Raw genomic sequence first — 27244 nt, forward strand, 5'->3', positions numbered from 1 at the left:
GCTCGTCACTGGTATCAAACTCACCGGCCATCTATGTCTCCGCTTTGAAGACGTCTGCAAACGCGACATGAAGTCCTGTGACATTGACCACAAGTCGTGGGAGTCGGTTGCCAGTGTTCGCCAGAGCTGGCGGACAGCCATAAAGGCGGAGTTAAAGAGTGGCGAGTCGAAGAGACCGCAGTTGGCAGGAAAAAAGATAGAAGCGCAAGGAGAGAGTCAACTGTGGAACATTCCCCGACAACCAATTTTCTCTGCAGCGACTATGGAAGAGTCTGTCCCACTAGAATTGGCCTTTATAGTCACTCCAGGCGCGGCTCCACAAATCACTGACCACCTCTAGGCGCTTACCCATTGTCTCTCGAGACAAGGAGGCCAAAGAAAGAAACACTCTCCTGCCACTGCTAGACCTGGTTCTTGGGAATGAGGTGGGCCAGGTGGATTAATTATCAGTAGGAGAACATTTAGGGGATAGTGATCATTGTATCATAAAGTTTAGGCTGACATTGGAAAAGGACAAAGAACAATCCAGCATAAGAATAATTAACTGGGGGAAAGTTAACTTTAATGGGGTAAGAACGGAGCTAGGGCAAATAAATTGGAGTCAAAAGCTGGCAGGAAAACTGGTAGATGAACAATGGGCTACCTTCAAAGAAGAGATCATTCAGGCACAGTCAAGGTATGTCCCCTCAAAGGGAAAAAGTAGGGCATACAAATTCAGAGCTCCCTGGACGACAAAAGAGGTAGAGGTGAAGATAAAGAAGAAAAAGTGTGCTTATGACAGATGCCAGGTAGAAAATACTATTGAGAACCAGGCTGAATATAGAAGGTCCAGAGGGGAAGTGAAAAAGCAAAAAGAGAAGCAATGAGAGAGCATGAAAAGAGACTGGCAAAGTTTTCTAGAGGCATATAAATAGTAAGAGGGTGGTAAAAGGAGGAGTGGGGCTGATTATAGACCAGAAAGTGGATTTACACATGGAGGCAGAGGGCATATCTGAGGTATTAAATGAATACTTTGCATCTTCTTTACCAAGGAAGAAGATGCAACTCAGGCAATGTTGAAAAAGGAGTTAAGTTAGACACTGGATGGGTTTAAGATTGGTAAAGAGGAAGTATTAGATAAGCTGTCTGTACTTAAAATGGATAAAGCACCAGGACCAGGTGAGATGCATCCAAGGATATTGAGCGAAGTGAGGGTAGAAATCGCAGAGGCACTGGCTGTAATTTTTCAGTCTTCCTTAGACTCGGGGTGGTGCCAGAGGACTGGAGAATTGCAAACGTTACACCCTTGTTCAAAAAAGGGTGTAAAGATAAGCCCAGCAACTGCAGGCCAGTCAGTTTAACGTCGGTGGTGGGAAAACTTCTAGAAAAAATAATTTGGGACAGAATCAATATTCATATGGACAAATGCGAGTTAATTAAGGAAAAGCCAGTGTGGATTTCTAAAGGGAAAATCATGTTTAACTAACTTGCTGGAGCTTTTTGAGGAGGTAACAGAGAGGGTTGATACTGTTGACGTGGTATCCATGGATTTTCAAAAGGTGTTTGATATAGTGCCACACAACAGACTTGTAGCTCCTGCTTTTCCTGATATATATTAATGACCTAGACCTTGGTGTACAGGGCACAATTTGAAAGTTTGCAGATGATACGAAACTTGGAAGCATTGTGAACTATGAGGAGGATAGAGTAGTCCTTCAAAAGGACATGGACAATTTGGTGGAATGGGCAGACAGGTTGCAGATGAAGTTCAATGCAGAGAAATGTGAAGTGATTCATTTTGGTAGGAAGAATATGGAGAGACAATTTAGAATAAAGGGTACAATTCTACAGGGGGTGCAGGAGCAGAGAGACTTAGGTTATATGTTCATAAGTTATTGAAGGTGGCATAACAGGTTGAGAGAGTGGTTAATAAAGCATAGTGTCCTGGGCTTTATTAATAGGGAGCATAGAGTACAAGAGCAAAGAAGTTATGTTGAACTTGCATAAGACACTAGTTCGACCTCAGGTGGAATATTACATCCAATTCTGGGCGCTGCACTTTAGGAAAGACGTGAGGGCATTGGAGAAAGTACAGAAAAGATTCACGAGAATGGTTCCAGGGATGAGCAATTTCAGTTATGAAGATAAATTGGAGAAGTTAGGACAGTTTCTCTTGGAGAAGAGAAGGCTGAGAGGTGATTTGATAGAGGTATTCAAAATCATGAGGTGTCCGGACAGAGATAGAGAGGAACTGTTCCCACTCGTGAAAGGATCGAGAACGAGAGGGCATAGATTTAAAGTATTTGGTAAAAGAAGCAAAAGTGCCGTAAGGAAAAACTTTTTCACGCAGTGAGTGGTTAAAGTCTGGAATTCTCTGCCTGCGAGTGGAGGCAGGTTCAATTGAAGCATTCAAAAGGGAATTACAGTTATATGAAAAGGGAGAATGTGCAGGGGAATGGAACTGAGGGAATTGCTCTTTCGGAGAGCCAGTGCACACACGATGGGCCGAATGGCCTCTTTCTGCACTGTAAGGATTCTGTGATTCTCTGCTCAGTGATCACAGGGTAATTTCTAATGAGGCTGTTCACTTAGCCCATCCTAGTTCATCTATTCAGTAACATTGTAAAATCTCTTTCCCCCTCCCCCCCCCCCCCCCCCCCCCCCCCGTCCCAGTATTCTGAGAGCAGTTACAGTGCCACGACAGTGCCTTGACTGCCACATTGGCTGCGATTAAACCTGTAAAAATTCCTGATCTGTATAGCTCTGTTACACACTGTCTGTTCTCATTGAACCATTAGGGAATGACTATTCTACCTATTCCATTGTTCCTGGACTAACCTTAAATATCAGTATTCACAGTAGCTGCAAGGCTGCCATTATGAAGGAGGCTGCACACCTTTGCTTTGGCAGATCTGTTGTAATGCACATATTCAAAATTGTCAAAGTTTTAAAAAAACTTGCATTCACTAATATTGATATTCTATATCTAAATGCACAAAAACTGCCAAAGGTTCTGAGTTTTTAAGAGTTGAAAAAGGATTTCAAAAATCTGCATGTTCCACAAAAAGTATTTGTTTCATCCCAAGATTTTGCAGTGAGCTTGAAATCAAGGGGAAGACAGCTTTCATGTTTATAAAGTGAGAATATTTGCAGCACATTGGAGCTCTGTTTCTGCTGAATAGTGATTTCATCTGAGTTCTTTCACCTTAAGGTACTGGGAAACAATTAACTTGGTATTTGAGTCATGCTGTTTGGGGAGGCATCAAGATCTTATTTCTACATTTTCTCTGAAAAGCCATACTAAAAAACTTATGTATACTTCTGTGCTGTCAAAGTTTGCAATTTCAATGAAATGTGCATTGGCAAAATACTGATTTCATAACCTTGTCATATTATGAATGTTCTTTTAGCCTACTATCCAACCTCCGGAGAATCCAGAGGAAGCAGAGAGGCTAAAACTGTTACAGGCAGCAGCAGCTCAGTGGCAGCAACAACGCATAGAGTATCAGCAGCAGAACATGATGCAACAACATAATCAACTTCAACAACTGCTGCAACAGTACCAGCAGCTGATGCAGCAAATCCAACACCTACAGGTTAGTGTTATAATTATACAGTGGTGTCTGGCAATATTTTGGTGAAGTTTTTTTTTTCTTGACCTATTTTTTGTTTAAGCAAGCATTGCAATATTTTTGACAGCACAGATCTGTTGGTTCTGAGAATATGGGATTATTTTGATCTAGCATAGATAGCACACTTAATTTTTCCCATAGTAAATTGATGACAGCATCTTGTCTTGTTGGTGAACTTGGTAAAAATAAAAGCAGATCCATGGAATCTTTTCAGTTTTAACACAAGTCCTCAAAAAATAAAAATATTAAAAATAGCAAGCACTTTCGTAACACCTCCATCTTTGGAGGAATGAAACGCCATTTTTAAATTTTCAACCAACAAAAGATGAGTGGCAACAAAAGGAGAGGGGAAGAGGGGGAATTATAGAATACAAAAAAACGAACATTCTGATGCAATATTGTCACAATTTTGAATGTTTATGGAGCTCAAACTTTTGCCAATACAGCTGTCAGCAGCCATGAGATGATGAGACTTGAGGTGTCTGGCCCTTTGGTTTTCCCTGATTCTTGCAGTTAAAGCATATGGCTAAATCTTCAGTGAAATTTAATGTATTTTCTAAGCACATCACAAATAAATAAAATGATGCATTAAAGATTGTAAACTGAGGTAGGTTGAATTCGGCTTACCTTGATTGAGATTGTGTTGCACTGTAGAATATGTGATGTCTTTTCTAAACCAATCTTCTGAAATTATATTTGAATTATTAGTTAGATTGAGTTCATTGGCATCAATGTAGTTGGCTAAGGGAATATTTGTTTAGAACAAAATTTTTGAGGAATGCTGATGAAAGCGAAACAGTTGAAATTTAGTCATTCAGTTTGGCAGACTGTAAGGCAAGCATGAGGTTTGGCACAACTGGGAGTTGAATGCAACATTTTACGCATTGGCAGAAACCTAGTGTCAGTCCACATTGAGAAGAGAAGCATGCAATGGACTTGGTTTGGGGGAGATCCCATGTGTGATTGCACTGATTTATGACTTTCTAAGGGATCTTTAAACTTTGAATTTGGCTTTTAACGATGAGTTCCTTTTAACGACCGAGGTGGGAGGAGTGCGCTATCTTTTCTAGTTCCACTTCTCCATGGGTGACCGCATCTGTTTAAATGTTTACCTGGTTACTGATACAGCCAATCATATACTCTTTTTTTAAACCGAGAATAAAATACACCAACCAGGCTTCTTTAATAAACAACAAAATTATCAGTTTATGATCAAACAAGACTTAACCAGTAACGAAGCAATGCATTAACACCCTGATTAAAATATGCAAGTTCCCTTTTTAAAATTTTCCCAATTACTTACACACACACACACAGACACAGACAGAGGAAAAAAATTCAGAAATTCACTCTGCAGAGATCTGTTACAAAAAAGAGACAAAAAAACTACTTTGGCCAAATACTTGCTAATTCTAGATTTAAAAAAAAAAAGATATGGAAGGAAGTCAGTTGTCCCTTTTTTAGTCTGGTAGCCAGGTATACGGAGATGGGTCACTAGGATTGTTTCAGAAGCAGTCCATTCTGGAGATGTCGAGAATTATCCTAGTAGGCTTTCTAGGAGAAATGTGACATCAAGGTTTTTCCACCAGCACACACTTGAATTGCAGGATTTTTTTCCGGCTCCTTGGGCTATATGGCACCAGGGATTCTTTGCTCTTCCGCACTGAATCTTGGTAGGATTTCTTCAAAAAGATAGAGAAGGTGGTGAGCTGGGAGATTTCTTTTTCCTTAGCAGGAAAACATTAACTGTCTTCGAACAGTCCACACCACAACTAACCGAAAACAATCCAAACCCCAAACATGGAGTCGACCTCCTGACCTCCATAAACCTGTGGCTTCTCTGTAACCATTTTTCCCCAAGTCATCAAGGGTTCTGCTGTTTAGTGAGCTCAAATCACAGGTGACTTCCAGCACAGGTGGCTTTCAAACAACATCTTGTCCTGTTGGTGAACTTGGTTAAAAAAAAAACATCCATGGAATCTTTTCAGTTTTAACACAAGTCCTCAAAAATAATAATGGAAGCAATTTCGTAACACTGGACATGACGAAATATTTTAATTGTCAGCAAGTTAAAAGTGATAAATTGAAATTCAACTGTTTTGTTTTAGTTTAATTTTGCAGAAAGAACTCATCAAGATGATATGTTCATTCTCCCTCAATTATTAGAAAATAGAATGTTTACATTTTCTATTTGTCACTAAAACCCAGAAGATAAGTCAGTGATAACACATGGCACATGCATTTTAATGCAGAGAACTATGAAGCAGTGTATTTTGGTAGAAAGAACGATGTAAGCTAAATGGTGCAATTTTAAACAGGGTGCAGGAACAGAGAGACTTGAAGGTGTAAAAATCTTTGAAGGTGGTAGGACTAGTTTGAATAAAAGCATATGAGGTCCCTCACAGAGGCATTGATCACAAAGCAAAGAAGGTATGTTAAACCTTTATGAATCATTGGCTAGGCCCCAGCTGGATTACAATGTTGAATTCTGGGCAACACAATTTAGGAAGGAGGTCAATTCTTGGAGATAAAACAATGAAACATACAAGATCCTGAGGGGACTTGACAAGGTGGATGTTGAAAGGATGTTTCCCTTTGTGGGAGAGACTAAAACTAAGGGGCACCTTTTAAAAATAAGGGGTCTCCCATTTAAGACTGAGATGAGAACTTTATTTTCTCAGAGGGTCGTGAGTCTGTGGAACACACTTTCCCAGAGAGCGGGAATGTTTTTGAGGCAGAGGTGGACAGATTCTTGCCAAACAGGGGAGTTAAAGGGTATCGGGGGTAGGCAGGAAAGTGGAGTTGAGTCCACAAGCAGATCAGCAGTGATCTTATAGAATGGCAGAGCAGGCTTGAGGGGCTGAATAGCCCACTCCTGCTCCTAGTTCGTATGTTGGAGAGGGTGCACAGTAGAATTACTAGAATAGTACCAGAGATGTGGGACTTCAGTCCCATATGGGACAATCAGAAGAAAGGGCATTGTTTTCCTTGGAACCCAAAAGGTTAAGGAGAGATTATTTAAAAAAAAGTTGAAAACTATTAAGGATTTTGATAGAGTAAATAAGGAAAAACTGTTTTCATTGGCAGAAGGGGAACAGCAAGTATTGAAGAGGAGCTCTGAGGGTGAGTAAGTCAGGTAAGTAAACAGTAAGTAATTTCTTTAACAAAAGCAGGCTTCAATCGGCGAGCCCAGAGATAAGGGAGTTTGAGGTGATGGGTGAGTAGCTGGTGATTTTTTTTTTGTACAGATCAGGGACCAGCCTTAAGTTTATTTCTGGACAGTTTAGGTAGTTGTATAATCAATAGAGGGATGACAGAGCACCTCAGTCCTGTCAAATGCACATTCTGTGCCATGTGGGAACTCCAGGTTTTGCACCTTGAGCAGTAGCTTGTATCACTACAGTGCATCCGTGAGATTGAGGGATACGTGGAAAGCACATATCTGGCATTGGCCACCCTGCAGCTTAAGAATGTGCAGGCAAAGAGGGAATGGGTGACTGCAAGACAGCCATGGAGCAGCAGGCAGGTAATGCAGGAGCCCCCTGAGTGCATCATGCTTTCGAACCAGTATTTAGTTTTCAATACTAGTGAGGATTCCTCTGGTGAGTACAACCAGAGCCAAGTCCACGACACGATGGGTGGCTCAGCTGTACAGCGAGAGGCGCAAAGCAGTAAAAATAACTGGCAGGAGTTTCAATGGCTGCAGATGTGACTCCAGGATGGTATGTTGCCTCCCTGGTGCCAGGGTCAAGGATGTCACTGAATGTCTGCAGAGCATTCTGAGGGAGAAGGGGTATCAGCTATAGGCCGTGGTCCATATTAGTACCAATGACATAGGTAGAAAGAGGGATGAGGTTCCACTTGCTGATATCAGGGAGCTAAGAAAGAAATTAATAAGTCGGCCTTCAGAGTAGTAATCTCTGTATTATCCCACGCACTAGTGAGTACAGAAATAGGCAGTTAGTGCAGATGAATGCGAGGCTGGAGATGGTGCAGGAGTGAGGGTTTTAGATTCCTGTGGCATTGGGACCTGTTCTGGGGTAGTTGGGACTGGTACAAGGGGCTGGGACCCAATTTTGCTAGCATTGTTGGGGAGGGTTTAAACTGGGCAGGGAGATGGGAATTTGAGCTTCGATTCAGAAGAGACTAAAGCAAAGCTGGAAATGGAAGACAGAAAATTAGTAAGCGAGTAAGAAAGGCAGAGAAAATAAAAGCTAGAAAATCTACAGTTAAAGAGTTGTTCAGTGCTTAGTGGTAATACTTCAATGCGAGAAGTCTAGTGAATAAGGCAGATGAACTGAGGGCACAGGTAGACACTTAGAATATGATATAGCTATTATTGAAGAATGGCTTAAACAAGCGCAGCAATGGCAGCTCAATATTTTTGGTTACAGGGTTTTCAGACAGGATACAGAGGGCCTCAGAAAAAAAGGAGGTTTGTAATAGTTAAAAGAACAGTCACAGCTGTGAGGAGGGATGATGAAGGATCATCAAATGAACTGAGGAACAAAAAGGGGGCAATCACACTACTGGGAATATACTATAGAGCCCCAAACAGTTAGAGAGAGATAGAAGAGCAAATGTGTAGGCAAATTGCTGAGAAGGAATAGTAGGGGATTTCAGCTATCCTAATGTGAACTGGGATAGAATCAGTGCAAAGGGTACAGAAAGCACAGCATTCTTAAAATGCATTCTGGTGAACCTTTTTTGCCAGTACATAGCAAGGCCAACAAGAGAAGGGACAGTTCTGGATTTAGTTTTAAGAAAGGAAGCTGGGCAGGTCGAAGGGGGTTTCATTGGGTAGAGCATTTTGGTGGGAGTGATCATATTCAGTTAGATTTAGTGTAATTATAGAAAAGGACAAAGATTGACCAAAGAGTAAAAGTTTTCAATTCTGGAAAGGCCAACTTTACTAAGCTGAGATGTGATTTGGCAAAAGTGGACTGGAAACAGCTGCTTGAAGGTAAATCAGAATCAGAGCAGTGGGAGAAGATAAAGGGGGTTCAGAATAAATGTTTCCAGACAGGAAAAATGTGGAACACTCAAATCTCGACACCCACCTTTTTCAAAAAGCCAGGCGGCAAAGAGTATGCAGAATAGGACAAGGCAAAAAAACGAAAGTTTATGTCAGGTACCAAAAGCTCAATACTGCAGAAAAACTAAAAGAGTATCGTCGGTGCAGGGGTGAAATTAAAAGGGAAATCAAATAAAGCTTAAAAAATATTGGCAAGTAAAATCAAGGAAAACTCAAAGATTTTTTTATCAATACTTCAAGAGCAAGAGGATAATTAAGGAAAGGGTAGGGCTGATTAGAAATCAGAACGGTAACTTGTGTGTGGAGGAAGAAGACGTGGGCATGGTTCTTAATGAATACTTTCGCCTGTCTTCACAAAAGAGGGGAATAATGCAGACATTGTAGATATATTGGTTCATAGCATCTTTGAAAGTAGATAAATGGCAAGGCCCAGGTGAAATGTATTCCAGGCTGCTCACAAACAATGGAGGAAATAGCGGAGACTCTGAATCATTTCCAATCCCCTCTTGCTACAGGCGTGATGCTGGAGGACTGCTAATTTTGTACCATTGCTTAAAAAGAGAAGAAGGAATAGACCAAATAATTACAGGCCCTTCAGCCTAACCTCAGTGGTGTGCAAATTATTGGAAACAATTCTGAGGGGCAGTATAAACTTATTTAGAAAGATCTGGATTAATCAAGGACAGTCAGCAAGAATCTGTTATGGGCAAGTTATGTCTGACTAACTTGATTGAATATTTTGAGCAGGTAACAAGGAGGATTAATGAGGGTCATGCGTTTGATGTATATATGAATTTTAACCAAGCTTTTGACAAGGTCCCACATGGCAGACTGGTCAGAAAATTAAGAACCCATAGGATTCAAGGGCAATTGGCAAGTTGTATCTAAAATTGTCTCAGTGACAGGAAGCAAAGGATAATGGTCGAGTATTTTTGTGACTGGAAGGCTTTTTCCAGTGGGATTTCACAGAGCTCAATACTAGGTGTCTTGCTTTTCATGATATATATATCAATGATTTAGACTTAAGTATAGGGGTGTAATTAAGAAGCTTGCATGTTCACTAATCCCTGAAGGTAGCAGGAAGTGTAGATAAGGTAGTTAAGAATGCTTACAGGATACTTTGCTTTATTAGCCGAGGCATAAAATATAAGAACAGGGAGGTTATGCTAAAACTGTATAAAACACTAGTTAGACTGCAGCTAGATTACTGGCTACAGTTCTGGTCAGCCCATTACAGGAAGGATGTGATTGCGCTAGAGAAGATACAGAGGAGATTTATGAGCATGTTGCCAGAACTGGAGAATTTTAGCAATGAGTAAAGATTGAATAGGCTGGGGTTGTTTTCTTTGGAACAGAGGAGGTTGAGGGGAGGTTTAATTGAGATGTACAAAATTATGAGGGGTCAAGCTGGAGTGGATATGAAAGACCTATTTCTCTTAGGGGGATCACTAACCAGGGGGCACAGATGTAAAGTGACAGAAAGATTAAAGCAGGATTGTCCAAATTGCAGCCCGTGGGCCAGAATCTGGCCCGCCAAAGTTTTCAACCTGGCCTGCCAATCCTTCATAACTTGTGAACAGAAAGGGGCGAGATAGATTTTGTTCCATTTGAGTCCCCCAGTTGTTAGCAGTAAGTGAGCGGACAGTTGGTGCAGTTAAGTCTGTATCTGAGCAGTCACTAGTCTCACTTCCTGCAGCGAGACGCAGTGGGGGTGCAGAATGACTCTCGTGCGATTGACGTGGAAGCTCACCAATCAAAAGCGTGAACAGTTTGTTTGCATGTGAACCTTCATTTAATAGGAGCACGAGGAAGGGGAACTTGCTGGGAAGACAGGTGCTGTCACTTGGGGTGGGTGGTGAGTGTGCAGCAACAGGGGGAGGGGTCGAGCACGCTGAGACGGGTGGGATGAGCACACAGACAGTGGGGGTTGGTGTGAGCACACAGACTGGGTGCGAGGGGTGTGAGAACGCAGAGACAGTGGGCGGGTAGTGGGTGAACACCCAGAGACAGTGGGCTGTGGTGGGGGGGCGGGGGGAGGTGGGGCAGGGGGGTTAGTGGTGGTGATCGATGGTGAGCACGCAGAGACTTGGTCGTGGGTAGTGCGGGGGGTGGTTGTGCATGCAGAGACGGGGGCGGTGCTGGCGGAGGGAGGTGATGTGCAATTCAGAGTGCAGGGCCGCACTAAGCGGCAGTGTGTTTTCGCTTCTGGTGGATGGTGGGCAAAGGGAGGAATTGTAAAAAAAAAAGTTAGTAATTTTTTCTACCCAGTATGCCCAATTTCTAATGCCTTTATCTTTCTGAAATTTGCTCACTGGCCCCCTATGTAGGACAAAAATTGTAATGTATCCCCTTACGCGAAAAGGTTGGACAGCCCTGGATTTGTAGGAAGGTGAGAATTTGTTTCACTCATAGGGTGATGGAGGCCTGGAACTCACTTCTAGAAAGGGCAGTAGAGGCCGACACCCTCATCGCATTTAAAAAGTACTTGAAGATGCACTTTGCTACAGAACTACGGACCGAGGGCTGGAAAGTGGGATTAGGCTGGGTAGCTCTTTTTCAGCTGCTATGGCCACAACGGGTCGAATAGTTGCTTCCTGTGCTGTAAATGTTTTATGTTTCTATTTATGTTTTAAGGGGTCGTACCTAGAGGACACAGATTTAAAATAGTTGGCATTGGAACCAGGGGATGGTTGCATAGAGGTAATGTTACTGGGCTAGTAATCTAGAGGCCCCAATTAATGCTTGGGGCACATGAGTTCCAATCCCATCATGGCAGCTGCTGGAATTTAAATTCAATTAATAAAAAAAATCTGGAATTAAAAGCTAGTCTCAGTAATAATGACCATGAAACTACTGGATTGTTGTAAAAACCCATCTGGTTCAGTAATGACCTTTACCCAGTTTGGCCTGCATGTGACTCCAGACCCACAGCAATTGGTTGATTCTTAACTACTCTGAAATGGCCACTCAGTTGTACCAAACTGCTACAGAAAAGAATAAAACCGAATGGACCACCCAGCATCAACGTGGGTACCGGAAACGGCGTACCTTGCCGAGTCAACCCTGCAAAGTCCTCCTTACGAACATCTGGGGATTTGCCAAAATTGGGAGAGCTGTCCCACTGACTAGTCAAGCAACAGCCTGAGATAGTCATACTCACCAAATTATATCTTCTAGCCAATGTCCCAGATTCCTCCATCATCATCCCTGGGTATGTCTTCTCCCATCAGCAGGACAGACTCACGAGCAGTGGTGGCACAGTGATATACAGTCACGCGGGAGCGGCCCTGGGAGACCCCAGCATTGATTCTGACTCCATGAAGTCTCAGGGCATCAGGTGAAACATGGGCAAGGAAACATCCTGCTGATTATCACTTACCACCCTCTCTCAGCTGATGAATCATAACTCCTCCATGTTAAGCACCACTTGGACGAAGCTACCAAGGACACAAAATGCACTCTGGCTGGAGAACCTCAGTGCCCATCACCAAGAGTGGCTCAATAGCACCAATACTGACCTAGCTGGCCAAATCCTGAAAGACATAACTGCCGGACTGGACATGTGAGGGAACCAACAAGAGCGACAAACCTGCTTGACCTCACCTTCACTAATCTACCTGTCGCGGATGCATCTGTCCTTGACGGATTGGTACGACTGACCACCGCACAGTCCTTGTGGAGACAAAGTCCCAACTTCACACTGAGGATACCATCCATCGTGTTGTGTGGCACGACCCCCGTGTTAAATGGGACAGATTCAGAACAGATCGAGCAGCTCAAAACGGGGCATTCATGAGGTGCTGTGGGCCATCATCAGCAGCAGCAGCAGAATTGTATTCAACTATAATCTGTAATCTCATGGCCTGGCATATCCCTCACTCTACCATTACCATTAAGTCAGTCCATCAAGCCTGGTTCAATGAGGAGTGCAGGATAGCATGCAAGAAACAACATCTAAACAATACCTTAAAATGAGGTGGCAACCTAGTGAAGCTACAATAAAGAACTACATGCATGCGAAACAGCGGAAGCAGCATGCAATAGAGCTAAGTGATCCCACAACCATCGGATCAAGTCAAAGCCCTGCAGTCTTGTCACATCCAGTCGTAAATGGTGGTGGACAATTAAACATTTAACTGGAGGAGGAGGCTCCACAAACATTCCCGTCCACAATGATGAGGGAGCCCATCATGTCAGTGCAAAAGACATGACTCAAGCATTTGCAGCCATCTTCAGCCAGAGGTGCTGAGTGGATGATACATCTTGGCCTCCTCCTGAGGTCCACACCATTACAGATGCCAGTCTTCAGCCAATTTAATTCACTCTACGTGATAGGAAGAAACAGCTGAAGGCTGTGGGCCCTGACAATATCCTGGCTGGAGTACTGAAGATTTGTGCTCCAGAACTTGCTGCACCCCTCGCCAAGCTCCTCCAATAGAGCTACAACACTGGCATCTACCCAATGATGTGTAAAATTGCCGAGGTATGTCCTCTCCACAAAATGCAGGACATATCCAATCCAACCATTATCGCCCCTTCGTTCTTCTCTCGATCATCAGCAAAGTGATGAAAGGCGTTGTCGGCAGTGCTATCAACTGGCACGTACACAGCAATAACCTCACTGATGCTCAGTTTGGGTTCCACCAGGGCCACTCGGCTCCAGGCCTCATTACAGCCTTGGTCCAAACATGGACAAAAGAGCTGAATTCCAGAGGTGAGGTGAGAGTGACTGCCCTTGACATCAATGCAATATTTGACTGAGTGTGGCACCAAGGAGCACTAGCAAAATTGAAGTCAATAGGGAAAGCACAAAGGAAGATGGTTGTGGTTGTTGTAGTGGGTGTCATTGCTAAATATCTAACCCCCAAGGCATTGCTGCAGGAGTTCCTCAGTCTAGTGTCCGAGGCCATACCACCTTCAGTTGCTTCATCAATGATGCTCCCGCCACCAGAAGGTCAGAAGTGGGGATGTTCACTGATGATTGCACAGTGTTCCGTACCACTCAAAACTCCTTAGGTACTAAAACAGCCCGTGTCCACATGCAGCAAGACCTGGACAACGTTCAGGCTTGGGCTGATGAGTGACAAGTAACATCCGCATTACACAAGTGCCAGGCAATGATCTTCAACAACAGGGAATCTAACCATCTCCCCTTGTCATTGAACAGCAGTACCATTGCCGAATTCCACCACCATCAACTTCCTGGGGGTTACCATTGTCCAGAAACTTAACTGGACCAGCCATATAAATACTGTGGCTGCAAGAGCAGGTCAGAGGCTGGGAATTCTGTGGTGAGTAACTCACCACCTGGCTTCCCAAAGCCTGTCCACCATCTACAAGGCACAAGTCAGGAGTGATGAAATACTCTCCACTTGCCTGGATGAGTGCAGCTCCAGCAACACTCAAGAAGCTCGACACCATCCAGGACAAAACAGCGCGCTTGATTGGCACCCCATTCACCACCTTCAGCATCAACTTCGGCCACCACCGGTGTGCCATGGCAGCAGTGTGTACCATCTACAAGATGCGCTGCAGTAATTTGCGAAGGCTCCTTCAACAGTACCTTCCAAACACACAACTTCTACCACCTAGAAGGACCGGGGCAGCAAGTGCGTGGGGACGCCACCACCTGCAAGTTCCGTTCCAAGCCACACACCATCCTGACTCGGAACTATATTGCCATTCCTTCACTGTTGCTGGGTCAAAAACCTGGAATTCCCTTCTTAACAGCTTAAGGTACCCCATCTAATTTCATTATTCATCTGAGAGTTTTGGTGAAGAATTTTGCCCAGCTGTTCAATTGCAGAGATGTGCATGATGATCTTGACCTCATCTAGCATTCACATAGCAGCTAGTTTACAGTTATCTGTAAGGGCCTTGCAAGGATCCTTTGTCAAACCCAGGTTTCAGTGTCTGGCGGAGGAGATCAGTTACTTCAGCACCAACAGAACATGTAATATTTCTGCAGTTACTAAATTTGCTCAACCGCACTCTCTCCTTCACCTTTGATGCCCTAGTCCCCAATAAATGGTTACTCTCTCTCACCCTGGCCATTCCACCAGTATGGCCCTCATCTCTGGTCCCTTAAGACCAAGGGACGGAAACTTGAAAGGATATGGCGGACAACTGGTTTAGCCATCCACTGCCATATCGGGTCCTGCTCTTGTCTGCTAAAACAGCTCAGTATTCCAGGATCATCCTGGAATGCAAAGATACACACCCCCTGGCACTGGCTTCTTTTCTCTACTGCAAACTGTCGTCTTAAACCCGTTCCCCAATTGTTTTTACCCTCAGCTCCAACAAGAAGTGTGAGGAGCTCATGGACTTCTTTGTCATTAAGATCAAGAGATCCGATTAGCTGCCTCTGCTGCATCTCTCCCTTCCGCTAAGCCACCAGGCTAAACTTCCTCTAAAGTTCCTTCCTGCCGTAGCCCTAAACTCTCATCTTTCTCTAGTTTCTCTGTTATTCCTCTCATGTCCTCTTCGAGGTCACCTTGTCCATGAGACCCACCTCCTGCTCCCTTGACCCTATTCCCACTAAACTGTCACCCAACTTCCCCTCCTGGTCACCATGTTGACGCTTCTCTCTCATTAAGTGTTGTCCCTCTTGCCTTTAAATCTGCCGTTATCAGCCTCTTCTCAAAAAAAAACCTTGACCCCACTGCCCTTGTAAAATACAGCTCCATCTCCAACCTGAAACTGAAAATTAGGGTGATTTGCAAACCTTTTATTTGGACTCTCAAGCACCAAGTTCAATAGAAGGCAGTGACCCCACTCAGTTCATATTGGAACATTACACTCATACAGCAGCTGAATGAGTATTGAACATTTAGAACAGCTCCTGATTATATACTTCAATATGGAGTACTTTTCTCCTAACTGCTAACAGCAGTGGCCAGGATATCGATCCTCAGGCTAGAGACTTAGCCAATTTGGGAAGGTCAACCACTTTATTCCATACATGATTAAACTTTTCATTATTGCTAATTTTGGGTGCAATCAGAACAGAAATTCTAATTATAGAAATCTATTTGTATGCAATCAGGAATATTGTATTTTGCCACCAAAACAGAGTGCAGCTGAGCTTGCCCGTGAGAAATGTGTCATTTATAAACAGGTCTACCGAAATGGCGTACAATGAACAAATGGATTGGATATATGGGATCTCTGTTGCTGCATATTAACAACAGTACAATAAAAACAACAAATTAGCTTGTCATGGCCCTTAGTTTGAAACTTGGTACAAACGCACAATTCCACCTGAATCCTGCACACCTAAGAAGGAAATGTTTACTGCTCCTCGGCTGCCACTGATTTCTCATTATTTCCTGTACAGCAGCCGAGACAGGTAGAGAAACTATTGTGCAGAGCAGTAATAGCCACATTTCCTTTGGTGGTTAGCATGTCAGACCACTCCTGATATGAACAAACGACTTTCATTAACTAGCAGGAATGGGCATTTTGGATTCATCCAGTTCATTCTGGTAAATCTATGTTGTACTCCATCTATGACTAATATATCCTCCTTAAGGTATGGTGTAAATTTTTTTCTGTAAATCTTTACCGTGCTCATTTGTTGATGCATTTTAACTGGTATGTAGTTATGAAGTGAATCAGCCCACCAGCAGGGGCAGACTGTCCAATGGGAAATTAGTGCATGTGAATACTCCTATGGTGTTGCGATCAGCACCCCCTTGTTCTGTGAGAATGCTGAATATTTCAGTTCCGGCCTGCCCCTGCCAATACGGATAACAATTATTGTAATAAATTAAATTATCAAACATAAAAAGTAAAAGCATCCAACATTTCAACTTTTCTCTTGTCCTGTTTTTCCAAAAAACTAGAAATTTACCCTCACTAATATACTCTCTCTTTTAAGACAATTTTAAGTTTAAAATTTTTTTAGTCTGTTAATTTTGGCAGTAGTGTCAGATTTGCAATTAACACTATAGGTTCACTGGGCTGCCGCACAAAGAATAGATTACCTCTTAAAACTGTAGCACTTGCAAGGGGACTTGGTTGACTTTTTCCCTGTTTGCTTATATCTACTGTTTCTAGATAAGAATTTTTCTTTTGGTAAAGTATGCATTACATTTCCTGGATGGAAATTGATGGGCAAATAAACCACAGGAGAGAATCGTTCCTCTTCCTATGCAACATGCTTTCAGTCATTCACTTGTGAGAAGAGTCTTTGTATTAAATGGAGTAAAACTAATTACTTGTAGAAAATTATTTATGTATTCTACGAACTTCTGATGCGCTTAGTAAAATCCTAGCTTTGCAGCTTTCTCGGTCAGTAATGTTTTTATAGTGATCAGTGTTCAGTATCCAGACTACCTTTTAAATAGCAAAAATGTTTTTTTGGCAGAGGAACAAAATCACCTAGAGTCTTACCTGAATAAGATGGTAATGCAGAAAATCAATAGACTGTATATAAAATAGGACTTTTTGTAATGGGTTTCTTTTTCTTTAGTCTATGCCTCTGGAGATGCAGCTGAGACACTTAGAGATGCAGCAGCAGCAGTTCATTCCTTTGTATCAAGAATGGCAGCGGCAGTTCCAGATTTGGAAGGCACAGCTCCAAGCCTATCCCAACAAAGATCAGCTCCAACAGTATGAAACTCAGTGGAATCAGTGGCAAGAGCAAATGGTATCAACAAATCATCACTTCCAGGAGAGGATGGATGCTCTCAGAAATGTTCAACAGCAGTACATGAACAGTCAATCTCAGACTTACTTAGGAAATGCATCCAGAGGGCTGATGTCTCAAGCTCCACTGATGCCTCCAGTGCCGCCCATGGGATTGCCCCCTACACCACCAATAACTGGTTCTTCTGTAGCTTCAACACAAGTAACAGCAAGCTCGCCTGCAGACCCAGCTTCTTCAGAACCGAAAAGTCCACCTATCTCCCAGGCACCTCCACAGGTGTCTCAGGCCCCACCATCGGTGACTCAAGCGCCTCCGCTGATGACTCTGCCTCCTCCGCCGATAACTGTGCCTCCTCCACCGATGACTGTGCCTCCTCCGCCGATGACTGTGCCTCCTCCGCCAATGACTCTGCCTCCTCCGCCGGTCTCTCTGGCCCCTCCACCAGTGACTCAGGCCCCTCCGCCGGTTTCCCATGGTCCTCCACCAGCATACCAGATTCCTACTCCAGTTTCTCAGACTGCTACACCTGTCACAGACCAGAAAAGACCCATGATTCCAACGCCGCATGCCGAAGTAAAGGTGTCTCCTTCAGGTTTAACACCACATGATAGTCAATTTGGGACATGTGGGATAAAGTCATCTGAACCATCGCAAGGTGGACTGCAGTTTGAAGACCACAGAACACTGAGGTAATATAAATTAGTCTCTTATATATAAAAGAACTGGTTGTTTTTATCCAATAGAAGACCACTTTTTATTTTAAAACGGTGTGGTGTGCATATGTGGGTGTCTCTCCCCAGTCTCAGAAACGCATAGTTATCATAAAGATGAAAGCAAAATACTGCTGCAGATGTTGGAAATCTGAAATCAAAACAGAAGGTACTGGAAATACTCAGCAGATCAGGCAGCATCTGTGGCGAGAGAAGTAGAGTTGATGTCTCAGGTCTGTGATCGGGTTCTGATGAAAGGTCCCAGACCTGAAACGCATAGTTACCAGCAGTATGACTAATGAATCAAAGCATCGCCTCAACTCTAGACTGTAATTTATTTGTTTCTGCTACAGAGACCAGTGACACACGGAATGTATGTGCCAGCGGTGGTAGCAGCTGTTTTCCGCATTGCTGCATTCCACCAGGCTTAAGAGCTGCGCATGCATGGCAGGTCCCACCACCTCATTATGAAGATATAGTTTTTGCTGCAATTAATTTATCACCTCTGGAGTGGGTCAGAATGAAAGATAGGCTTGCCTATATTATTATGACTGAATGCGTCTTTCATTTGTTCGCTGGCTTAGGCCTCAGAGTAGTAGTATGACCAGGTGAGAAAGATGTCTAGGGGTCCCTTTTAGCTTTCACCTGGTCTTATTGTAACAGGGTTCTGTTTTCAAACACACTGTGTTTTGAACTCCCCCTTGGTGAATTCTTGTTCACCGCTTTCCAATTATAAGGCAAAGAAATGAGCACAAAGAGCCCTTCTTAGGTTTAAAGAATAAAAGTGAAATTTTTTAAAACTTAAGCTCTAATTCTGTTAACGCCTGTGGATATACGCCGTGCCCCACTCTGGCATGCATACGCGATATGCACATGCACATAGAGACAGACAAAAGCAGAAGAAAAATAAAGTGGAGAGGTTTGAGGCAATATCAGAAGAGTTTCTTGTTACTGTGTTTTGAGCTCACTGTAGTCCTTTTGTAGGTAGTTCTTGCTTGTAGGTAATTCTTGCTTTTAGTTGGAGCCCAGTATTCTTCCTAAACCTTGTTCACTGTAGGAGACTTTTCTCTCTTGGGGTTCATGTGTTTTCAATGGGTCTTCAGTTCTGTGAGAAAGAGATGGGAGCAGACAGGAGAGAGATGCTTTCAGTCCAAGAGAAAAGAGCTTTCTGAGTTTTAAAACTTTGTGGCAAGTTCAAATTCAAGAAACTCCAACAGCCAGTTAGTCATGTGACTAAACTGGTCTGACCACGTCTTCTGTGTATTGGGGAGCAGGGACTGGTTCCTTTGTTCTAACACGGTCTGCTAGTATGCAAAAAAAAGTCTTTCCGGCCAGGGGCCTGGCAATTCCTTATGATAGGCCCTCTTTTCTTCCCAGGAACAAATCTAAGTTTTAATGTTCATGTGGCAAAATATGAGCGCCTCATTCATGGGAGGTGAGGGCCTGCATGACCGTAGGCAAATGTAGTTTTAGGTGGGACTGGTTGGCTACCCCAAGCTAATTTAAAAACCTAGTTTGTGTTCCATTTGTAATAAATTACCAACACTGCCATTAAATGGTAAACTTGCAATTTATTTCAGAATATACATTGGGAGAATACCTGTATATAAAGTGTTACATGTTTTCCTTTACTCGTTTTTGATTACATTTACAGCACGCAGGCTCTTTTGGTTTAGTTAGTTACAGCATTGAAGTGATTATTTTGGAAATGCTTTATATTTTGGATTTTAACTTGGGGAAGACAAGAAGAGATCAATGGTCCTTTTTGTATATACAAAAAAAAATTCTGAGGTTGCCATTTTTGGATTTGTGTTTGTGCACGCTAATGCTGTAGCCTGGGTTTGAATACTTATCCTTCAAGCAATGCAGTAAGATTTCTGTACTGAATAAATTAATATAAAACAAAATAAAGTTATTTGTTCCTCAAAAGAATCAACTGAAAGATGTGGTATGAAATGATTAGCAAGCCAACTGCAGTGTTGCATAACTTTCAAAACTGAAGCAAGTTTTACTTGATGAACTGGGATTAATTCAGTATAATGTGTGGAACCTTTTGGGAGAGGAATTTGGTGCTCTTTTTACCAAAAGCGAAGCAGATTTCATTAAGTTTGCCAGAAGATTATTAAAAGCACCAAATTTGATAAAGTATTTCTTTTTGTTTCAAAGGTTTGATGGACCTCGTGGGAGAGGAGTGCACAGATTTGATGGACCAGGAGCAAGGGAAGGTTCTCGTTCACGTTTTGATATAAGGGGTCCTAGAATTCAAGGTCATCGATTTGAAGGACCCCAGGCAAGATTCGAAGGACAGGCTGTGGGCCAGCATGTTGTTGAGGGTGAGGCTGCGGGCCAGTGTGTTGAGGGTAAGGCTGCAAGCCAACATGCTGAGAATGTGGCTATAGGTCAGCGTATTGAGGGTGAAGTTGTAGGTCAGCATGTTGTGGATTCGGCTGTGGGTCAGCGAGTTGAAGATAAAGCCACTAGCCATCGCCATGAGGATGAGGTTTTGAGTCAGGCTCCAGTTAATCGTTTTGAGAAACAGGCTCCAGTTAATCGTTTTGAGAAACAGGGTCCTGGTAATCACATTGAGAAGCAGAGTCGCAGTAATCGCCTTGGGTGGGAGGGTCCCGGCAGTCGCCTTGGGTGGGAGGGTCCCGGCAGTCGCCTTGGGTGGGTGGGTCCCGGCAGTCGCCTTGGGTGGGAGGGTCCCGGCAGTCGCCTTGGGAAAGAGGGTCCCGGCAGTCGCCTTGAGAAAGAGAGTCCCGGCAGTCGCTTTGAGAAAGAGGGTCCCGGCAGTCGCCTTGAGAAAGAGGGTCCCGGCATTCGCCTTGAGAAAGAGGGTCCCGGCATTCGCCTTGAGAAAGAGGGTCCCGGCACTCGCCTTGAGGAAGGGGGTCCCGGCACTCGCCTTGAGGAAGGGGGTCCCGGCAGTCGCCTTGAGAAAGGGGGTCCCGGCAGTCGCTTTGAGAAAGGGGGTCCCGGCAGTCGCCTTGAGACAGAGTGTCCCAGCAATCGCCTTGAGAAACAAGGCCCCGGCAGCAATCACGTTGAGAAGCAGGGTCCTGGCAATCACACCGAGAAGCAAGATAATAGTCTTGAGGAGCAGGGTCTCAGTAATCGCCTTGAGAAACAGGGTTCCTCTAATTGCTTTGAGATGCAGAGTCCGGGCAGCCGTGTTGAGGGCCAGGCTCCGGGTAATCGCATTGAGGGCCAGGCTCCGGGTAATCGCGTTGAGGGCCAGGCTCCGGGTAATCGCGTTGCGGGCCAGGCTCCCGGTAGTCGCGTTGAGGGCCAGGCTCCCGGTAGTCGCGTTGAGGGCCAGGCTCCCGGTAGTCGCGTTGAGGGCCAGGCTCCCGGTAGTCGCGTTGAGGGCCAGGCTCCCGGTAGTCGCGTTGAGGGCCAGGCTCCCGGTAGTCGCGTTGCGGGCCAGGCTCCCGGTAGTCGCGTTGAGGGCCAGGCTCCCGGAGGTCGGGTTGAGGGCCAGGCTCCCGGAGGTCGGGTTGAGGGCCAGGCTCCCGGAGGTCGGGTTGAGGGCCAGGCTCCCGGAAGTCGGGTTGAGGGCCAGGCTCCCGGAAGTCGGGTTGAGGGCCAGGCTCCCGGAAGTCGGGTTGAGGGCCAGGCTCCCGGAAGTCGGGTTGAGGGCCAGGCTCCCGGAAGTCGGGTTGAGGGCCAGGCTCCCGGAAGTCGGGTTGAGGGCCAGGCTCCCGGAAGTCGGGTTGAGGGCCAGGCTCCCGGAAGTCGGGTTGAGGGCCAGGCTCCCGGAAGTCGGGTTGAGGGCCAGGCTCCCGGAAGTCGCGTTGAGGGCCAGGCTCCCGGAAGTCGCGTTGAGGGCCAGGCTCCCGGAAGTCGCGTTGAGGGCCAGGCTCCCGGAAGTCGCGTTGAGGGCCAGGCTCCCGGAAGTCGCGTTGAGGGCCAGGCTCCCGGAAGTCGCGTTGAGGGCCAGGCTCCCGGAAGTCGCGTTGAGGGCCAGGCTCCCGGAAGTCGCGTTGAGGGCCAGGCTCCCGGAAGTCGCGTTGAGGGCCAGGCTCCCGGAAGTCGCGTTGAGGGCCAGGCTCCCGGAAGTCGCGTTGAGGGCCAGGCTCCCGGAAGTCGCGTTGAGGGCCAGGCTCCCGGAAGTCGCGTTGAGGGCCAGGCTCCCGGAAGTCGCGTTGAGGGCCAGGCTCCCGGAAGTCGCGTTGAGGGCCAGGCTCCCGGTAGTCGCGTTGAGGGCCAGGCTCCCGGTAGTCGCGTTGAGGGCCAGGCTCCCGGTAGTCGCGTTGAGGTGCAGGGTCCGGGCAATCGCTTTGAGACCCAGGGTCCCGGTATTCGTATTGATGCACAGGTTCCGGACCATAGCTTTGAGGGCCAAATTCCCGGGATTCGCTCTGAGAAGCTGGGTCCCGGTAATCTCTTTGAGAGCCAAGGTGCCGGTAATCGCTTTGAGAAGCAGGGTCCAGGGGTTGATTGCCCAGAGGGCCAGGGACTTGGTAAACGCTTTGAGGGCCAGGGTTTGGGGGGTAATCGGTTTGACGGATCAGGGGGTAATCGGTTTGACGGATCAGGGGGTAATCGGTTTGACGGATCAGGGGGTAATCGGTTTGACGGATCAGGGGGTAATCGGTTTGACGGATCAGGGGGTAATCGGTTTGACGGATCAGGGGGTAATCGCTTTGACGGATCAGGGGGTAATCGCTTTGACGGATCAGGGGGTAATCGCTTTGACGGATCAGGGGGTAATCGCTTTGACGGATCAGGGGGTAATCGCTTTGACGGATCAGGGGGTAATCGCTTTGACGGATCAGGGGGTAATCGCTTTGACGGATCAGGGGGTAATCGCTTTGACGGATCAGGGAGTAATCGCTTTGAGGGCCAGGGTCCTGGGGCTGGCTTTGAGGGCCGTGGTCCCGGTGGTGGCTTTGAGGGCCGGTGTCCCAGGGGTCGCTTTGAGGGCCAGGGGCCAGGGTGTCGCTTTGAGGGCCAGGGACCGGGGGGTCGCTTTGAGGGCCAGGGGCCGGGGGGTCGCTTTGAGGGCCAGGGGCCGGGGGGTCGCTTTGAGGGCCAGGGGCCGGGGGGTCGCTTTGAGGGCCAGGGGCCGGGGGGTCGCTTTGAGGGCCAGGGGCCGGGGGGTCGCTTTGAGGGCCAGGGGCCGGGGGGTCGCTTTGAGGGCCAGGGGCCGGGGGGTCGCTTTGAGGGCCAGGGGCCGGGGGGGGGTCGCTTTGAGGGCCAGGGGCCGGGGGGGGGTCGCTTTCAGGGCCAGGGGCTGGGGGGTCGCTTTGAGGGCCCGGGACCTGGGGGTCGCTTTGAGGGCCCGGGACCTGGGGGTCGCTTTGAGGGCCCGGGACATGGAGGTCGCTTTGAGGGCCAGGGTCCCGGGGGTCGCTTTGAGGGCCAGGGTCCCGGGGGTCGCTTTGAGGGCCAGGGTCCCGGGGGTCGCTTTGAGGGCCAGGGTCCCGGGGGTCGCTTTGAGGGCCAGGGTCCCGGGGGTCGCTTTGAGGGCCAGGGTCCCGGGGGTCGCTTTGAGGGCCAGGGTCCCGGGGGTCGCTTTGAGGGCCAGGGTCCCGGGGGTCGCTTTGAGGGCCAGGGTCCCGGGGGTCGCTTTGAGGGCCAGGGTCCCGGGGGTCGCTTTGAGGGCCAGGGTCCCGGGGGTCGCTTTGAGGGCCAGGGTCCCGGGGGTCGCTTTGAGGGCCAGGGTCCCGGGGGTCGCTTTGAGGGCCAGGGTCCCGGGGGTCGCTTTGAGGGCCAGGGTCCCGGGGGTCGCTTTGAGGGCCAGGGTCCCGGGGGTCGCTTTGAGGGCCAGGGTCCCGGGGGTCGCTTTGAGGGCCAGGGTCCCGGGGGTCGCTTTGAGGGCCAGGGTCCCGGAGGTCGCTTTGAGGGCCAGGGTCCCGGGGGTCGCTTTGAGGGCCAGGGTCCCGGGGGTCGCTTTGAGGGCCAGGGTCCCGGGGGTCGCTTTGAGGGCCAGGGTCCCGGGGGTCGCTTTGAGGGCCAGGGTCCCGGTGGTCGCCTTGAGGGCCAGGGTCCGGGGGGTCGCCTTGAGGGCCAGGGTCCGGGGGGACGCCTTGAGGGCCAGGGTCCGGGGGGACGCCTTGAGGGCCAGGGTCCGGGGGGGCGCTTTGAGGGCCAGGGTCCGGGGCCTCGCTTTGAGTGCCAGGGTCCGGGCGGTCGCTTTGAGGGCCAGGGTCCGGGCGGTCGCTTTGAGGGCCAGGGTCCGGGCGGTGGCTTTGAGGGCCAGGGTCCGGGCGGCGGCTTTGAGGGCCAGGGTCCGGGCGGCGGCTTTGAGGGCCAGGGTCCGGGGGGCCGCTTTGAGGGCCCGGGACGGTGGGGTCCCTTTGAGGGTCAGGGCCCGGGGGGTCGCTTCGAGATTCAGGGACGGGGCGGTCGCTTTGAAGGCCAGGGACGGGGGGGTCGCTTCGAGGGCCAGGGACGTGGAGGTCGCTTCGAGGGCCACGGTCCGGGGGGTCGCTTTGAGGGTCAGGGTCTGGGGACTGGCTTCGAGGGTCAGGGCCCAGGGGGCCGCTTTGAGAGCTCAGGGGCTTGCTTCGAAGGCCAAGGCCCGGGCGCACGCTTCGAGGTCCAGGGTCCCGGGGGTCGCTTCGAGGGCCAGGGTCTGGCCCAGCTTTCTGCTGGTCATGGACAACGCTTTGACAGTCGTGGCCCAGGGCATCGTTTTGAGGGCCAGGGTTCAAGCCAGCCCTTTGAAGGTCCTGGTACAGGACAGCGGTTTGAGCGCCCAGGTCAGGGGCAGCATCTTGATGGGCAAGTTTATGGCCAGTGTTTTGAAGACCAGGGTCTGGGGCACCGCTTTGAAGGCAAGGGACCGGGGCAGGGACTTGAAGGGCAGGGACTGGGGCTGCGACCTGAAGCTCCTGTTGGAAAATTTCAAGGTTCACGGTTTGATGGCCCAAAGGGACCAAGATTAACTGGGCCTCGTGGGCTTTGTCCCAGTGGACCTTGTGTATCCAGTGCAAGACCCAAAGGTCTTCAAGTTATAGCTGGACAAACTGGACAAGGTTTGAAAGGACCCCAGTCTTCTCAACCATCTTTAGAACAAGTTGAGGAGCAGATAAAACCTGGTGGAGACAAGAAATTAGACACCGCAGCTTTAGTTAAAAATGTAAAACAAAGCACCGATGCAGTATCACTGACTTCAGTGGAACAAATAGATGAAAAAGACACAGCCCATGTAATCTTGGCTGCTGCAGATCATAAAAGTTCAGATTCATCTGCAAATAAAGATTTGTTGAAAAAAAGTGTTGATGTATCTAAATCACATGAAATTAAGAAGAAAGTGGACAGTTCTGAGGCAGCAACTCCTTCGGTAACAGCCACTCAGGACCAAAAAGATCCAGTTGCACAAAGTCTATCTAAAACGCTGCCTTCTACTTCATCAGTTGCCACAAAGGCTGTGTCTGAGAAATCTGAGCCAAAAACTGTAGAAGCAGACAAAAGATTTGAACTTACACCATTGCGTCCAAATAATGATCAAGAGAAAGGCTTAGACCATAGGCAAAATATTGGCAAGGACTATCCCTCTATGCGCAAGAATGATGTTGACAGTAATGTAGATGGTCCTGAGATACGACCACTACTCCGTCACAGGATGGAAATGCAGGGACATTGGCATCAGGAGGAAGGGAGACCTATAGATGATCACTTCTCTGGACCTAGAGGAGGTCAAGCTTATGAAAGAGAAAGAGCTCTGTCCTGGGAAAGAGGAAATTGGGCCGACACTGGTCCAGACTTTTGGGATGAAAGAGATCCATTTAGAAGAGAGGAACGGTCGCTTCTTCGTAGGCCACCTCTACCTCATGAAATTTTAGACAGAAGGGAGATCCGAGCTCCACCTCAAATTGAGGCTTTTGACCGAGGCTTTGACAGAGAATTTGACAGGAGTGGAAGATCACATGAACACGGTTTTAGCAGAGACAATGAACATGATAGAGAATACTTCCACAGACAACGAGAAGAATGGGACATTCATGGTTGTGGAATTGACTTTTCTTCGTTACATCCACGACCAGATAGATGGAGAGAAGAGCCATGGAGTGATGAACTGGAACGGGGCTACCATCATGAACAAGAACGGGAGCTGTGGGGGAAGGACTATCCAGAAAGGCCAGATTGGAGGAGAGATGGGCGCGATTATCCTCCAGCAAGGCTTGGATGGCAGAGAGACCGGATAGATGAAAGAAGATATCCTGATACAGACAACAGGCGGTTAACCTTTGACAATTTGCGTGAGATGCCACCGCAGACCGGTCCTGATCGTGCGCCTGTTCTACCTAAAGAACCACCAGTGCCTTTCTCTGAAAAACCTATGGTAGACCAACCACCTGGTGGACAAAATATAGTCGCATTGTCTGAACGAGAACACGAAATCATCTTGAAGGCAGCACAGGAACTGAAATTACTACGGTAAGTGGATTTTTTTTTTGTCCAGCGGATATATTACAAGGGATGAGAGAATATAGTTTTGTAAATGTGGGAAAACATGGTCAGATTCTAGAACCCATTGAAAAAAGGCAATTCAGCCTCTTCAGCTTGCTTCCCATCACAAACCATGTCATTCTACCAAATCATGGTTCTGCTCCATATCCTGTTATAAAGTATAATGCTCAGTATAATATGCACCTGACACCAAAGTTCAAGTTTTGATTCCCAGTCATCCTCGTCACGATCAAATATTTCCCAATCTATTGACATCCTTTTGCCACCAATAATCTGTACAAGATTAGAATAACATGATTTGGTGTGCGGTACTAAGTAATACAAATGAGAATGCTTCAGGTTTAATCCCCAGTCTGTTGATTCTAATTTGCTTTAATGCCCCTGAGTTAGTGAGGGAAGGCAGTAGCGTAGTGGTAATGTCACTAGACTAGTAACCCAGAACCCCAGGCTAATGCTCTGGGAAGATGGGTTCAGCTAACACCATGGCAGATGGTGGAATTTGAATTCAATTAATAAATCTGGAATTAAAAAACTAGTCTAGCGATCATGAAACCATTGTTGATTGTTGTAAAAACTCATCTGGTTCACTAATGTCCTTCACTAAAGGAAATCTGCTGTCCTTACCTGGTCTGGCCTACATGTGACTCCAGACCCACAGCAGCGTGGTTGACTTTCAAGCCACTCAGTTGTATCAAACTGCTACAAAGCCTAAGAAAAGGAATGAAACTGGACAGACCACTCGGCATTGACCTAGGCACCGCAAACGCCAACAGCAAGCCCAGCCTGTTGACCCAGCAAAGTCCACCTTGTTAACATC

General features: G+C 47.0%; 1 protein-coding gene across 1 annotated transcript in view; it reads left to right on the forward strand.

Moving 5' to 3' along the window:
• ylpm1 (YLP motif containing 1) overlaps positions 1 to 27244 on the forward strand; it is a 152524-nt gene that overhangs the window by 53974 nt on the left and 71306 nt on the right. The window contains exons 6-8 of the mRNA XM_068038138.1: positions 3390 to 3575; positions 17120 to 17985; positions 20173 to 26394. Coding sequence (XP_067894239.1) covers positions 3390 to 3575; positions 17120 to 17985; positions 20173 to 26394 — 7274 coding nt within the window. The remainder of the gene's footprint in view (positions 1 to 3389; positions 3576 to 17119; positions 17986 to 20172; positions 26395 to 27244) is intronic.

Source organism: Heterodontus francisci, chromosome 9, assembly GCF_036365525.1.
Source record: "Heterodontus francisci isolate sHetFra1 chromosome 9, sHetFra1.hap1, whole genome shotgun sequence".
In the NCBI taxonomy this organism is placed as follows: domain Eukaryota; kingdom Metazoa; phylum Chordata; class Chondrichthyes; order Heterodontiformes; family Heterodontidae; genus Heterodontus; species Heterodontus francisci.